The sequence below is a fragment of the Oncorhynchus nerka genome, linkage group LG14 (genome assembly GCF_034236695.1).
Source record: "Oncorhynchus nerka isolate Pitt River linkage group LG14, Oner_Uvic_2.0, whole genome shotgun sequence".
In the NCBI taxonomy this organism is placed as follows: Eukaryota; Metazoa; Chordata; class Actinopteri; order Salmoniformes; family Salmonidae; genus Oncorhynchus; species Oncorhynchus nerka.
This window is the reverse complement of record NC_088409.1, coordinates 10,357,591-10,372,507: the sequence shown is the minus strand read 5'-3', so window position 1 is coordinate 10,372,507 and position 14,917 is coordinate 10,357,591. Positions and strand designations below refer to the sequence as shown.

Genomic DNA, 14,917 nt, shown 5'->3' with positions numbered 1-14,917 from the left:
GATTGTCCTCCCCTTCCTCCTCCGATGAGGAGGATTGTCCTCCCCTTCCTCCTCGGAGGAGGGGGATTGTCCTCCCCTTCCTCCTCGGAGGAGGATTGTCCTCCCCTTCCTCCTCGGAGGAGGATTGTCCTCCCCTCCTCCTCCTCGGAGGAGGATTGTCCTCCCCTTCCTCCTCGGAGGAGGAGGATTGTCCTCCCCTTCCTCCTCGGAGGAGGAGGATTGTCCTCCCCTTCCTCCTCGGAGGAGGATTGTCCTCCCCTTCCTCGGAGGAGGAGGATTGTCCTCCCCTTCCTCGGAGGAGGAGGATTGTCCTCCCCTTCCTCCTCGGAGGAGGATTGTCCTCCCCTTCCTCCCCCGGAGGAGGATTGTCCTCCCCTTCCTCCCGGAGGAGGAGGATTGTCCTCCCCGGAGGAGGAGGATTGTCCTCCCCTTCCTCCTCCGGAGGAGGATTGTCCTCCCCTTCCTCCTCCGAGGAGGATTGTCCTCCCCTTCCTCCTCGGAGGAGGATTGTCCTCCCCTTCCTCCTCGGAGGAGGATTGTCCTCCCCTTCCTCCTCCTCGGAGGAGGATTGTCCTCCCCTTCCTCCTCGGAGGAGGATTGTCCTCCCCTTCCTCCTCGGAGGAGGATTGTCCTCCCCTTCCTCCTCGGAGGAGGATTGTCCTCCCCTTCCTCCTCCGAGGAGGATTGTCCTCCCCTTCCTCCTCGGAGGAGGATTGTCCTCCCCTTCCTCCTCGGAGGAGGATTGTCCTCCCCTTCCTCCTCCTCGGAGGAGGATTGTCCTCCCCTTCCTCCTCGGAGGAGGATTGTCCTCCCCTTCCTCCTCGGAGGAGGATTGTCCTCCCCTTCCTCCCCGGAGGAGGAGGATTGTCCTCCCCTTCCTCCCCGGAGGAGGAGGATTGTCCTCCCCTTCCTCCTCGGAGGAGGAGGATTGTCCTCCCCTTCCTCCTCGGAGGAGGATTGTCCTCCCCTTCCTCCTCGGAGGAGGATTGTCCTCCCCTTCCTCCTCCTCGGAGGAGGATTGTCCTCCCCTTCCTCCTCGGAGGAGGATTGTCCTCCCCTTCCTCCTCGGAGGAGGATTGTCCTCCCCTTCCTCCTCGGAGGAGGAGGAGCCTCCACTGATTTAAATACTATTTTACACAGAACTAATTCAAAAGATGCCTCAACTCCCACACACCGTCTTCTGAATGAGAGACCTGATGCTACCATGATTATCCATGACCGTGGAGGTATTCACATCTATTGGATGGGGCTCCCGATTGGTGCAGCGGTCTAAGGCACTGCATCTCAGTGCTACAGACACCCTGGTTCAAATCCAGGCTGTATCACAACCGGCCGTGATTGGGCAGCGCACAATTGGCCGAGCGTCGTCCGGGTTTGGCCGTTGTAGGCCGTCATTGTAAATAATAATTTGTTCTTAACTGACTTGCCTGGTTAAATAAAGGTTCCATCAAGATGTATGTATAAGTGTTCAGAAACATATTCTATTCTTATTTACAATAAAAGTAACTCAAGTTACCATTCATTTCTGAAAATTAATCTGAAGCACAACCAAAGCAAACTACAAATGCATCCACATAGTGTGTAGAGTCACAAGCTTGATGTAGTCATTGTGTGCTAAGAATATGGGACCAAACACTAAACTTTTACCAAAATGTTAAACACTATAATAAAATGTGTCCAAATACTTATTCATTTGCATTTATCTCTAAATGGTAAAACAGATATGTATGAAAATACATATTCTGTACTGTCGACCGCCATATAAAACATTTGATCTCAAATCCCCAAGTTCTGGAATAAAAAGCCAAATGTAATGTTTTAGAGTCACTGTCCAAATACACGCTGTATGTAGGGGAGTGTACTTTATAGTACAGCAGTAGTCTGGATGCCTGGATCTGAACCAGACCAAAGATGTTATGAACCAGACCAAAGATGTTATGAACCAGACCAAAGATGTTATGAACCAGACCAAAGATGTTATGAACCAGACCAAAGATGTCATGAAATAATAAGTAGTTTATCTCTGAACCAGACAGAACTGAGTCAGTAGTTTAACTCTGAACCAGACAGAACTGAGTCAGTAGTTTATCTCTGAACCAGACAGAACTGAGTCAGTAGTTTAACTCTGAACCAGACAGAACAGAGTCAGTAGTTTAACTCTGAACCAGACAGAACTGAGTCAGTAGTTTAACTCTGAACCAGACAGAACAGAGTCAGTAGTTTATCTCTGAACCAGACAGAACAGAGTCAGTAGTTTATCTCTGAACCAGACAGAACAGAGTCAGTAGTTTATCTCTGAACCAGACAGAACAGAGTCAGTAGTTTATCTCTGAACCAGACAGAACAGAGTCAGTAGTTTATCTCTGAACCAGACAGAACAGAGTCAGTAGTTTATCTCTGAACCAGACAGAACAGAGTCAGTAGTTTATCTCTGAACCAGACAGAGCAGAGTCAGTAGTTTATCTCTGAACCAGACAGAACAGAGTCAGTAGTTTATCTCTGAACCAGACAGAACAGAGTCAGTAGTTTATCTCTGAACCAGACAGAACAGAGTCAGTAGTTTATCTCTGAACCAGACAGAACAGAGTCAGTAGTTTAACTCTGAACCAGACAGAACAGAGTCAGTAGTTTATCTCTGAACCAGACACAACAGTCAGTAGTTTAACTCTGAACCAGACAGAACAGAGTCAGTAGTTTATCTCTGAACCAGACAGAACAGAGTCAGCATAACACAGCTTTTGATGTCTGCTCCCCCGTCTCCCCTCGTCTCCCCCTCCTCCGTCTCCCCTCGTCTCACTCTCCCCCTCCCCCGTCTCCCCCTCCCCGTCTCCTCCCCCCCCGTCTCCCCTCGTCTCACTCTCCCCTCCCCCCATCTCCCTCCCCTTCTCCCCTCGTCTCACTCTCCCCCTCCCCTTCTCCCCTCGTCTCACTCTCCCCCTCCCCCATCTCCCCTCCCCTTCTCCCCTCGTCTCACTCTCCCCCTCTACCAAACCAGCAGGATACTAAGCTATTCTTCAGTTAGCTGTGTGAACTGTGGCTATAATCTCTCTGGTCAAGGTCTTTTAGTCGTCAGTCAAAACGGACAAAATGGTTTCAAATCTAGTCAATCTACATGCAGCTCCCTGCTGAGCAGAGATGGGATGTTTTTAAAGGCTTGACGTTGGCTTTGACCTCGACGCTGTGCCTCTAAGTCTGTCTGCATTTCATCCCAGTTGGAGGCTTTGCATTTGGATATCTGAGGCACCCATTTCATTTATTATGTCCAGGAAAATCCCCCCAAAAATGTGAAATGTCAGGCAAAAAATGATCCTATGTTAATTGATCTCCCTGCTGAGAGGTGCTGTGTCTGTGTCTGTGCTGAGAGGTGCTGTGTCTGTGTCTGTGCTGAGAGGTGCTGTGTCTGTGTCTGTGCTGAGAGGTGCTGTGTCTGTGCTGTGTCTGTGTCTGTGCTGAGAGGTGCTGTGTCTGTGCTGTGTCTGTGTCTGTGCTGAGAGGTGCTGTGTCTGTGCTGAGAGGTGCTGTGTCTGTGCTGTGTCTGTGCTGAGAGGTGCTGTGTCTGTGGACGTAGTTTAATGAGATCAAAGTCATAGTGATGAAGACTAGAGCTGCCAAGCTGTGAAAAGGTATGACATTCGGGCCAATAATGTAGTTGCTTTTTGAAGTGATGTATATTTTCTTACGTTTTACTGTTTCTAAGCTCAAAGTCAAGACGCCTATCAAAGAGAACGAGTCTAACAAGAGGAATAACTTTCACAGTTTTTTTTCTTCATATGGGAGCATAGATTAGCATTGTGGAGACTGAGTCTTCTTGGGCCTCCCCTCTGAGACTGGTTCCTCTCTAGTTTGTCCTGGCCACTGTGCGTTTGTTTCTGCTTGCTCTTAGGGTTTAGGCTGAGGTTACTGTGAAAGGGTTAGGGTTTAGGCTGAGGTTACTGTGAAAGGATTAGGGTTTAGGCTGAGTTACTGTAAAATGATTTAGGCTGGGTTACTGTAAAAGGGTTTAGGCTGAGGTTACTGTAAAAGGGTTAGGGTTTAGGCTGGGGTTACTGTGAAAGGATTAGGGTTTAGGCTGAGTTACTGTAGAAGGGTTTAGGCTGGGTTACTGTAAAAGGGTTTAGGCTGAGGTTACTGTGAAAGGATTAGGGTTTAGGCTGAGTTACTGTAGAAGGGTTTAGGCTGGGTTACTGTAAAAGGGTTTAGGCTGAGGTTACTGTAAAAGGGTTAGGGTTTAGGCTGGGGTTACTGTGAAAGGGTTAGGGTTTAGGCTGAGGTTACTGTGAAAGGATTAGGGTTTAGGCTGAGTTACTGTAGAAGGGTTTAGGCTGGGTTACTGTAAAAGGGTTTAGGCTGAGGTTACTGTAAAATGGTTAAGGTTTAGGCTGGGTTACTGTAAAAGGGTTAGGGTTTAGGCTGAGGTTACTGTAAAAGGGTTAGGGTTTAGGCTGAGGTTACTGTAAAAGGGTTAGGGTTTAGGCTGAGGTTACTGTAAAAGGGTTTAGGCTGAGGTTACTGTAAAAGGGTTAGGGTTTAGGCTGGGTTACTGTAAAAGGGTTCGGGTTTAGGCTGAGGTTACTGTAGAAGGGTTAGGGTTTAGGCAGAGGTTACTGTAAAAGGGTTAGGGTTTAGGCTGAGGTTACTGTAAAATGGTTAGGGTTTAGGCTGAGGTTACTGTGAAAGGGTTTAGGCTGGGTTACTGTAAAAGGGTTTAGGCTGAGGTTACTGTAAAAGGGTTAGGGTTTAGGCTGAGGTTGCTGTAAAAGGGTTAGGGTTTAGGCTGGGTTACTGTAAAAGGGTTAGGGTTTAGGCTGGGTTACTGTAAAGGGTTAGGGTTTAGGCTGAGGTTACTGTGAAAGGATTAGGGTTTAGGCTGAGTTACTGTAGAAGGGTTTAGGCTGGGTTACTGTAAAAGGGTTTAGGCTGAGGTTACTGTAAAATGGTTAAGGTTTAGGCTGGGTTACTGTAAAAGGGTTAGGGTTTAGGCTGAGGTTACTGTAAAAGGGTTAGGGTTTAGGCTGAGGTTACTGTAAAAGGGTTAGGGTTTAGGCTGAGGTTACTGTAAAAGGGTTTAGGCTGAGGTTACTGTAAAAGGGTTAGGGTTTAGGCTGGGTTACTGTAAAAGGGTTCGGGTTTAGGCTGAGGTTACTGTAGAAGGGTTAGGGTTTAGGCAGAGGTTACTGTAAAAGGGTTAGGGTTTAGGCTGAGGTTACTGTAAAATGGTTAGGGTTTAGGCTGAGGTTACTGTGAAAGGGTTTAGGCTGGGTTACTGTAAAAGGGTTTAGGCTGAGGTTACTGTAAAAGGGTTAGGGTTTAGGCTGAGGTTGCTGTAAAAGGGTTAGGGTTTAGGCTGGGTTACTGTAAAAGGGTTAGGGTTTAGGCTGGGTTACTGTAAAGGGTTAGGGTTTAGGCTGGGTTACTGTAAAAGGGTTAGGGTTTAGGCTAGGTTACTGTAAAAGGGTTAGGGTTTAGGCTGAGGTTACTGTAAAATGGTTTAGGCTGGGTTACTGTAAAAGCTCAGCTGATGTAAAAAGGGCTATATAAATACATTGATTTATTGAATGAATGATTGAGTATCCCTTGTCCCCCTGCAGCCCCTGACGTCTCTGTCCCTGGCTGACTCTAAGCTGAAGACGGACCTCACCATTGTGCTGAATGCTCTGGGCAGCAACACCAGTCTGACCAGGGTGGATATCAGTGGGAACGCCATGGGAGACATGGGGGCTAAGATGCTGGCCAAGGCCCTGCAGATCAACAGCAAACTAAGGTAAGGAGAGGACTGTCTCAGACACTCTGATGCTGGCCAAGGCCCTGCAGATCAACAGCAAACTAAGGTGAGGAGAGGACTGTCTCAGACACTCTGATGATGGCCAAGGCCCTGCAGATCAACAGCAAACTAAGGTAAGGAGAGGACTGTCTCAGACACTCTGATGATGGTTTGGAGAGGAGAGGACTGTCTCAGACACTCTGATGATGGTTTGGAGAGGAGAGGACCGTCTCAGTTTGTCTCTCTGTTAAAGTGTGTTACCGTAGAAACAAGACAGTGGGATGGTTTGGAGAGGAGAGGACTGTCTCAGTTTGTCTCTCTGTTAAAGTGTGTTACCGTAGAAACAAGACAGTGGGATGGTTTGGAGAGGAGAGGACTGTCTCAGTTTGTCTCTCTGTTAAAGTGTGTTACCGTAGAAACAAGACAGTGGGATGGTTTGGAGAGGAGAGGACCGTCTCAGTTTGTCTCTCTGTTAAAGTGTGTTACCGTAGAAACAAGACAGTGGGATGGTTTGGAGAGGAGAGGACCGTCTCAGTTTGTCTCTCTGTTAAAGTGTGTTACCGTAGAAACAAGACAGTGGGATGGTTTGGAGATGGGAGAGGACCGTCTCAGTTTGTCTCTCTGTTAAAGTGTGTTACCGTAGAAACAAGACAGTGGGATGGTTTGGAGAGGAGAGGACCGTCTCAGTTTGTCTCTCTGTTAAAGTGTGTTACCGTAGAAACAAGACAGTGGGATGGTTTGGAGAGGAGAGGACTGTCTCAGTTTGTCTCTCTGTTAAAGTGTGTTACCGTAGAAACAAGACAGTGGGATGGTTTGGAGAGGAGAGGACTGTCTCAGTTTGTCTCTCTGTTAAAGTGTGTTACCGTAGAAACAAGACAGTGGGATGGTTTGGAGAGGAGAGGACTGTCTCAGATGGTTTGATATGTGAATGAATGATGATTCTGATCTGTTTCACCAGGACGGTGATCTGGGATAAGAACAACATCAGTCCTCAAGGTCTTCAGGATGTAGCAGCTGCTCTGGAGAAGTGAGTAGCAATGGGATTCTGTCTGTGTGTGTGTGTGTGTGTGTGTGTGTGGTGTGTGTGTGTGTGTGTGTGTGTGTGTGTGTAAGCTGTAACAGGAAGGATATAACAGACATATGAGTATGTCTCGAGGAGGTGGAGAGGAGGAAGGGGGAGGATGGAAGAGCCTCTGGAAAGAGATGTCAGAGATAGATCTCCTGGGTGGAGAGATACTGTGATGAAGGCAATAGAGGGGAGCCAGAAACACCACCAGAGCACCAATGGAGATCTAGCTAGTACTGTAGTGAATATGACCAGAGGACCAATGGAGATCTAGCTAGTACTGTAGTGAATATGACCAATGGAGATCTAGCTAGTACTGTAGTGAATATGACCAGAGGACCAATGGAGATCTAGCTAGTACTGTAGTGAATATGACCAGAGGACCAATGGAGATCTAGCTAGTACTGTAGTGAATATGACCAGAGGACCAATGGAGATCTAGCTAGTACTGTAGTGAATATGACCAGAGGACCAATGGAGATCTAGCTAGTACTGTAGTGAATATGACCAGAGGACCAATGGAGATCTAGCTAGTACTGTAGTGAATATGACCAGAGGAACAATGGAGATCTAGCTAGTACTGTAGTGAATATGACCAGAGGACCAATGGAGATCTAGCTAGTACTGTAGTGAATATGACCAGAGGAACAATGGAGATCTAGCTAGTACTGTAGTGAATATGACCAATGGAGATCTAGCTAGTACTGTAGTGAATATAACCAGAAACATCAAAAGAGGGCATATTTTTTTATTTAACTAGGGAAGTCAGTTCAGAACAAATTCTTATTTACAATGACCTCAGGCTACCTGCCGTCCCTACACTCTAACCACTCGGCTACCTGCCGTCCCTACATTCTAACCACTAGGCTACCTGCCGTCCCTACACTCTAACCACTAGGCTACCTGCCGTCCCTACACTCTAACCACTAGGCTACCTGCCTACCCCTCCACTCTAACCACTAGGCTACCTGCCGTCCCTACACTCTAACCACTAGGCTACCTGCCGTCCCTACACTCTAACCACTAGGCTACCTGCCTACCCCTCCACTCTAACCACTAGGCTACCTGCCGTCCCCACACTCTAACCACTAGGCTACCTGCCGTCCCCACACTCTAACCACTAGGCTACCTGCCGTCCCTACACTCTAACCACTAGGCTACCTGCCGTCCCTACACTCTAACCACTAGGCTACCTGTCGTCCCTACACTCTAACCACTAGGCTACCTGCCACCTCTACACTCTAACCACTAGGCTACCTGCCACCTCTACACTCTAACCACTAGGCTACCTGCCGTCCCTACACTCTAACCACTAGGCTACCTGCCGTCCCTACACTCTAAAAAACTAGGCTACCTGCCTACCCCTCCACTCTAACCACTAGGCTACCTGCCGTCCCTACACTCTAACCACTAGGCTACCTGCCGCCCCTCCACTAGGCTACCCTGCCGTCCCTACACTCTAACCACTAGGCTACCTGCCGTCCCTAAACTCTAACCACTAGGCTACCTGCCGTCCCTACACTCTAACCACTAGGCTACCTGCCGTCCCTACACTCTAACCACTAGGTTACCTGCCGTCCCTCCACTCTAACCACTAGGCTACCTGCCGTCCCTACACTCTAACCACTAGGCTACCTGCCGTCCCTACACTCTAACCACTAGGCTACCTGCCGCCCCTCCACTCTAACCAATAGGTTACCTGCCGCCCCTCCACTCTAACCACAAGGTTACCTGCCGTCCCTCCACTCTAACCACTAGGCTACCTGCCGTCCCTACACTCTAACCACTAGGCTACCTGCCGTCCCTACACTCTAACCACTAGGCTACCTGCCGCCCCTCCACTCTAACCACTAGGCTACCTGCCGTCCCTACACTCTAACCAATAGGTTACCTGCCGCCCCTCCACTCTAACCACTAGGTTACCTGCCGTCCCTCCACTCTAACCACTAGGCTACCTGCCGTCCCTACACTCTAACCACTAGGCTACCTGCCGTCCCTACACTCTAACCACTAGGCTACCTGCCGCCCCTCCACTCTAACCAATAGGTTACCTGCCGCCCCTCCACTCTAACCACTAGGTTACCTGCCGCCCCTCCACTCTAACCACTACTGTGGTGAATTATTATGACCAGAAACACTTCCAGAATACAAATGATGATACAGCAGGCTGCTGTGGTGAGGAGAGAAAACAGTGTGGTTATTGTGTACCTCTCTGCTCTGCTTGGCTCTGGGCCTGCTGTTCATCCCTGGATGCACAGACAGGGTGGAGGGGGAGAGAGGGAGGGTTGAATGGGGGGTAGAGAGGAGGTTAGCAGAGAGGTAGAGGGGGAGAGGGGGAGAGAGGGAGGGTTGAATGGGGGGTAGAGAGGAGGTTAGCAGAGAGAGAGAGAGGTAGAGGAGGGGGGAGGAAAAGAGAGAGTGCAGGGTGCAGCAGGAGAGAAATAGGAAAGGAAGAGAGAGGGTGGGGGAGAGAGAAGAGAGAGGGTGGGGGAGAGAGAAGAGAGAGGGTGGGGGAGAGGAGGAATGGCAGACAAGCACCAGACAGGGCACCATGTGATTGGCTGTCTATGAATTTAGAGCTGAATGATATTAGGATCCACTCAGTCATGAGTGTCTGGGCATTTTCTTTGTTTCATCCTCATTTAAATAGAATCTACATTCTGTAATTGCTGCATAACAATAAACGTTGGCTGGCTGGATGCTTAACTAGCGCCCTGTGAGGAATCTGGGAGGCTGGTGATTTGTCATTTGCTTTGTGATGAGGATGGATGTGGACCCTGTGGTACACATGGTGGAGAGGAGAGGGGAGAGAGATGGGGAGAGAGAGGGGAGAGGGTGAGAGAAGGAAGAGATGGAGAGAGGAGAGGGAGAAAGGGGAGAGGGAGAGAGAAGAGAGGAGAGATGGGGGAGAGAGAGGGGAGAGAGAAGGGAAGAGGGAGAGAGAAGGAAGAGATGAGGAGAGGAGAGATGGGAAGAGAGGAGAGGAGAGGGTGAGAGAAGGAAGAGATGGAGAGAGAAGGAAGAGATGGAGAGGGGGAAAGGGGAGAGGGAGAGAGAAGAGAGGAGAGATGGGGGAGAGGGAAGGAAGAGATGGAAAGAGGAGAGGAGAGATGGGGGGAGAGAGAGGGGAGAGAGAAGGGAAGAGGGAGAGAGAAGGAAGAGATGAGGAGAGAGAGGGGAGAGAGAAGGGAAGAGGGAGAGAGAAGGAAGAGATGAGGAGAGGAGAGATGGGGAGAGAGAGAGAGAAGGAAGAGATGGAGAGAGGAGAGGAGAGATGGGGGGAGAGAGGGGAGAGAGAAGGGAAGAGGGAGAGAGAAGGAAGAGATGAGGAGAGATGGGGAGAGAGAAGGGAAGAGGGAGAGAGAAGGAAGAGATGAGGAGAGGAGAGATGGGGAGAGAGAAGGGAAGAGGGAGAGAGAAGGAAGAGATGAGGAGAGGAGAGATGGGGAGAGAGAAGGGAAGAGGGAGAGAGAAGGAAGAGATGGGGAGAGAGAAGGGAAGAGGGAGAGAGAAGGAAGAGATGGGGAGAGAAGGGAAGAGGGAGAGAGAAGGAAGAGGAGGAGAGATGGGGGAGAGAGAGAGAGGGAGAGAGAAGGAAGAGGGAGAGAGAAGGAAGAGATGGAGAGAGGAGAAGAGAGAGGGAAGAGGGGGAGAGAAGGGAAGAGGGAGAGAGAAGGAAGAGATGGAGAGAGGAGAGGAGAGATGGGGGAGAGAGAAGGGAAGAGGGAGAGAGAAGGAAGAGATGGAGAGAGGAGAGGAGAGATGGGGGAGAGAGAAGAGAGGAGATGAGAGATGGGGAGAGAGAAGGGAAGAGGGAGAGAGAAGGGAAGAGGGAGAGAGAAGGAAGAGGAGGAGAGATGGGGAGAGAGAGAGGGGAGAGGGAGAGAGAAGGAAGAGAAGGGAGAGAGAAGGAAGAGGGAGAGAGAAGGAAGAGGAAGGAGAGGAGAGATGGGGAGAGAGATGGGGAGAGAGAAGGGAAGAGGGAGAGAGAAGGAAGAGATTGAGAGAGGAGAGGAGAGATGGGGAGAGAGAGGGGAGAGAGAAGGGAAGAGGGAGAGAGAAGGAAGAGATGGAGAGAGGAGAGAGAGATGGGGAGAGAAGAGAGATGGAGAGAGAAGGGAAGAGGGAGAGAGAAGGAAGAGATGGAGAGAGGAGAGGAGAGATGGAGGAGAGAAGGGAAGAGGGAGAGAGAAGGAAGAGATGGAGAGAGGAGAGGAGAGATGGGGGGAGAGAGAAGGAAGAGATGGAGAGATGGGGGAGAGAGAAGGAAGAGATGGAGAGGAGAGATGGGGGAGAGAGATGGAGAGAGAAAGGGGAGCGGGAGAGAGAAGGAAGAGATGAAGAGAGGAGAGGGAGAAAGGGGAGAGGGAGAGACAAGGGGAGAGATGGAGAGAGGAGAGGAGAGATGGGGAGAGAGAAGGGAAGAGATGGAGAGAGGGAATGGGAGATATGGAGAGGGAGAGTGGGGAGAGGGAGAGAGAAGGGGAGATATGGAGAGAGAGAGGGAGAGTGGGGAGAGATGGAGAGGGAGAGAGAAGGGGAGAGATGGGGAGGGAGAGAGGAGGGGGAGAGAGGGAGAGAGACCGTCACATACACATGGTTAGCAGATGTTAATGTGAGTGTAGTGAAATGCTTGTGCTTCTAGTTCCGACAGTACAGTAATATATAACAAGTAATCTCACAATTCCACAACAACAATACACACAAATCCAAAGGGGTGAATGAGAATATGTACATGTAAGTATATGGATGAGCGATGGTCGAGCGGCATAGGCAAGGTGCAATAGATGGTATAAAATACAGTATATACATGTGATGTAAGATATGTAAACATTAAACATTATTAAAGTGCCATTATTAAAGTGCCATTATTTAAAGTGCCATTGTTTAGAGTGACTAGTGATCCATTTATTAAAGTGGCCAGTGATTGGGTCTCAATGTAGGCAGCAAGCCTCTCTGTGCTAGTGATGGCTGTTTAGCAGTCTGATGGCCTTGAGATAGAAGCTGTTTTTCAGTCTCTCGGTCCCAGCTATGATGCACCTGTACTGACCTCGCCTTCTGGATGATAGCGGGGTGAACAGGCAGTGGCTCGGGTGGTTGTTGTCCATGATGATCTTTTTGGCCTTCCTGTGACATCGGGTGCTGTAGGTGTCCTGGAGAGCAGGTAGTTTGCTCTTGGTGATGCGTTGTGCAGACCTCCCTACCCTCTGGAGAGCCTTACGGTTGAGGGCGGTGCAGTTGCCGTACCAGGCTGTGATACAGCCCGACAGGATTCTCTCGATTGTGCATCCGTAAAAGTTTGTCAGGATTTTGGGTGACAAGTCACATTTCTTCAGCCTCCTGAGGTTGAAGAGGCGCTGTTACGCCTTCTTCACCTCACTGTCAGTTACCATAAATGCATCCTCAGGATATATGGTTTCCAGTTTACATAGAGTCCAGGGAAGAGGGCCTATAGCTAAGAGATAACTGGCTATCTTTAGGTAAACACCCTGGGTCTACTAGAGAAGTGGCCATCTTTAGGTAAACACCCTGGGTCTACTAGATAACTGGCCATCTTTAGGTAAACACCCTGGGTTTACTAGATAACTGGCTATCTTTAGGTAAACACCCCGGGTCTACTATAGAAGTGGCCATCTTTAGGTAAACACCCTGGGTCTACTAGATAACTGGCCATCTTTAGGTAAACACCCTGGGTCTACTATAGAAGTGGCCATCTTTAGGTAAACTACTATAGAAGTGGCCATCTTTAGGTAAACTACTAGAGAAGTGGCCATCTTTAGGTAAACACCCTGGGTCTACTATAGAAGTGGCCATCTTTAGGTAAACTACTAGAGAAGTGGCCATCTTTAGGTAAACACACTGGGTCTACTATAGAAGTGGCCATCTTTAGGTAAACTACTAGAGAAGTGGCCATCTTTAGGTAAACACCCTGGGTCTACTAGAGAAGTGGCCATCTTTAGGTAAACTACTAGAGAAGTGGCCATCTTTAGGTAAACTACTAGAGAAGTGGCCATCTTTAGGTAAACACCCTGGGTTTACTAGAGAAGTGGCCATCTTTAGGTAAACACCCTGTGTTTACTAGAGAAGTGGCCATCTTTAGGGAAACACCCTGGGTTTACTAGAGAAGTGGCCATCTTTAGGTAAACACCCTGGGTTTACTAGAGAAGTGGCCATCTTTAGGTAAACACCATGGGTTTATTAGAGAAGTGGCCATCTTTAGGTAAACTACTAGAGAAGTGGCCATCTTTAGGTTAACACCCTGGGTTTACTAGAGAAGTGGCCATCTTTATGTAATCACCCTGGGACTACTAGATAGGTGGCCATCTTTAGGTAAACACCCTGGGTCTACTATAGAAGTGGCCATCTTTAGGTAAACTACTAGAGAAGTGGCCATCTTTAGGTTAACACCCTGGGTTTACTAGAGAAGTGACCATCTTTAGGTAAACACCCTGTGTTTACTAGAGAAGTGGCCATCTTTAGGTAAACACCCTGGGTTTATTAGAGAAGTGGCCATCTTTAGGTAAACTACTAGAGAAGTGGCCATCTTTAGGTTAACACCCTGGGTTTACTAGAGAAGTGGCCATCTTTAGGTAAACACCCTGGGTCTACTATAGAAGTGGCCATCTTTAGGTAAACACCCTGGGTCTACTAGATAACTGGCCATCTTTAGGTAAACTACTAGAGAAGTGGCCATCTTTAGGTAAACACCCTGGGTTTACTATAGAAGTGGCCATCTTTAGGTAAACTACTAGAGAAGTGGCCATCTTTAGGTAAACACCCTGGGTCTACTATAGAAGTGGCCATCTTTAGGTAAACTACTAGAGAAGTGGCCATCTTTAGGTAAACACCCTGGGTCTACTATAGAAGTGGCCATCTTTATGTAAACTACTAGAGAAGTGGCCATCTTTAGGTAAACTACTAGAGAAGTGGCCATCTTTAGGTAAACACCCTGGGTCTACTATAGAAGTGGCCATCTTTAGGTAAACTACTAGAGAAGTGGCCATCTTTAGGTAAACACCCTGGGTCTACTATAGAAGTGGCCATCTTTAGGTAAACTACTAGAGAAGTGGCCATCTTTAGGTAAACACCCTGGGTCTACTATAGAAGTGGCCATCTTTAGGTAAACTACTAGAGAAGTGGCCATCTTTAGGTAAACTACTAGAGAAGTGGCCATCTTTAGGTAAACTACTAGAGAAGTGGCCATCTTTAGGTAAACTACTAGAGAAGTGGCCATCTTTAGGTAAACTACTAGAGAAGTGGCCATCTTTAGGTACCTGCTACCTGCTCTGGCTGTGATTTCACTGAGGAATAGTGACACGTCAGGTCGGTCTGACTGAACATATTGGGCCAGTTCCTTCCTTCCTGTCCCTCGGAGACGTAAAGCTGCATCTCGATAAATACAAAAGAGATTTTCAAAGCGACTGTTGCTTTTTACAGCTCTTTTTTTTTTCAATCCCAAGATGTTTTCGGAGCGTTGGCTTGTTGTGAGACTGTTGATCAAAGCCCCTATAGTGAGTGGATGTATATTCTAGTTGTCCCAGATGAGCCGTGTTTGAAGGCGGTTCCAGTTATGTAGAGGAGTGTGTTAGATCAAGTATCGTAGGAGCTGGTCGTCCCTGAGTCTCTGTAAGGTTCAGTCATTAACTATTCCCTTTAGTGACACACTGAGGCCTTTCTGACTACAGATGAAGAATGAATCTACCGTGGAGCTGTTTCACCTGAGGGACAGACACTCAATCAGTTCAGTCCCAGACTTCTCTCTGTCTCTCTCTCTCTCTCTCTCTCTCTCTGTCTCTCTCTCTCTCTCTCTGTCTCTCCATCTCTCTCTCTCTCTCTCTCTGTCTCTCCATCTCTCTCTGTCTCTCTCTCTTTTTCTCTCTCTGTCTCTCTCTGTCTCTCTCTCTGTCTCTGTCTCTCTCTCTCTCTCTGTCTCTCCATCTCTCTCTGTCTCTCCATCTGTCTCTCTCTCTTTTTCTCTCTCTCTCTCTCTCTCTTTTCTCTCTCACTTTTTCTCTCTCTCTTTCTCTCTCTCTCTCTCTCTTCTCTCTCTCTCTCTCTCTCTCTCTCTCTCTCTCTCTCTCTCTCTCTCA

The 14,917-nt window shown here is 48.5% G+C and overlaps 1 protein-coding gene across 1 annotated transcript in view; it reads left to right on the top strand.

Annotated features, from left to right (window-relative positions):
- The window catches only part of LOC115117105 (F-actin-uncapping protein LRRC16A-like), a 186,090-nt gene that overhangs the window by 111,010 nt on the left and 60,163 nt on the right, over nucleotides 1–14,917 (top strand). Inside the window, exons 20-21 of the mRNA XM_065027134.1 lie at nucleotides 5,589–5,761; nucleotides 6,720–6,788. Coding sequence (XP_064883206.1) covers nucleotides 5,589–5,761; nucleotides 6,720–6,788 — 242 coding nt within the window. The remainder of the gene's footprint in view (nucleotides 1–5,588; nucleotides 5,762–6,719; nucleotides 6,789–14,917) is intronic.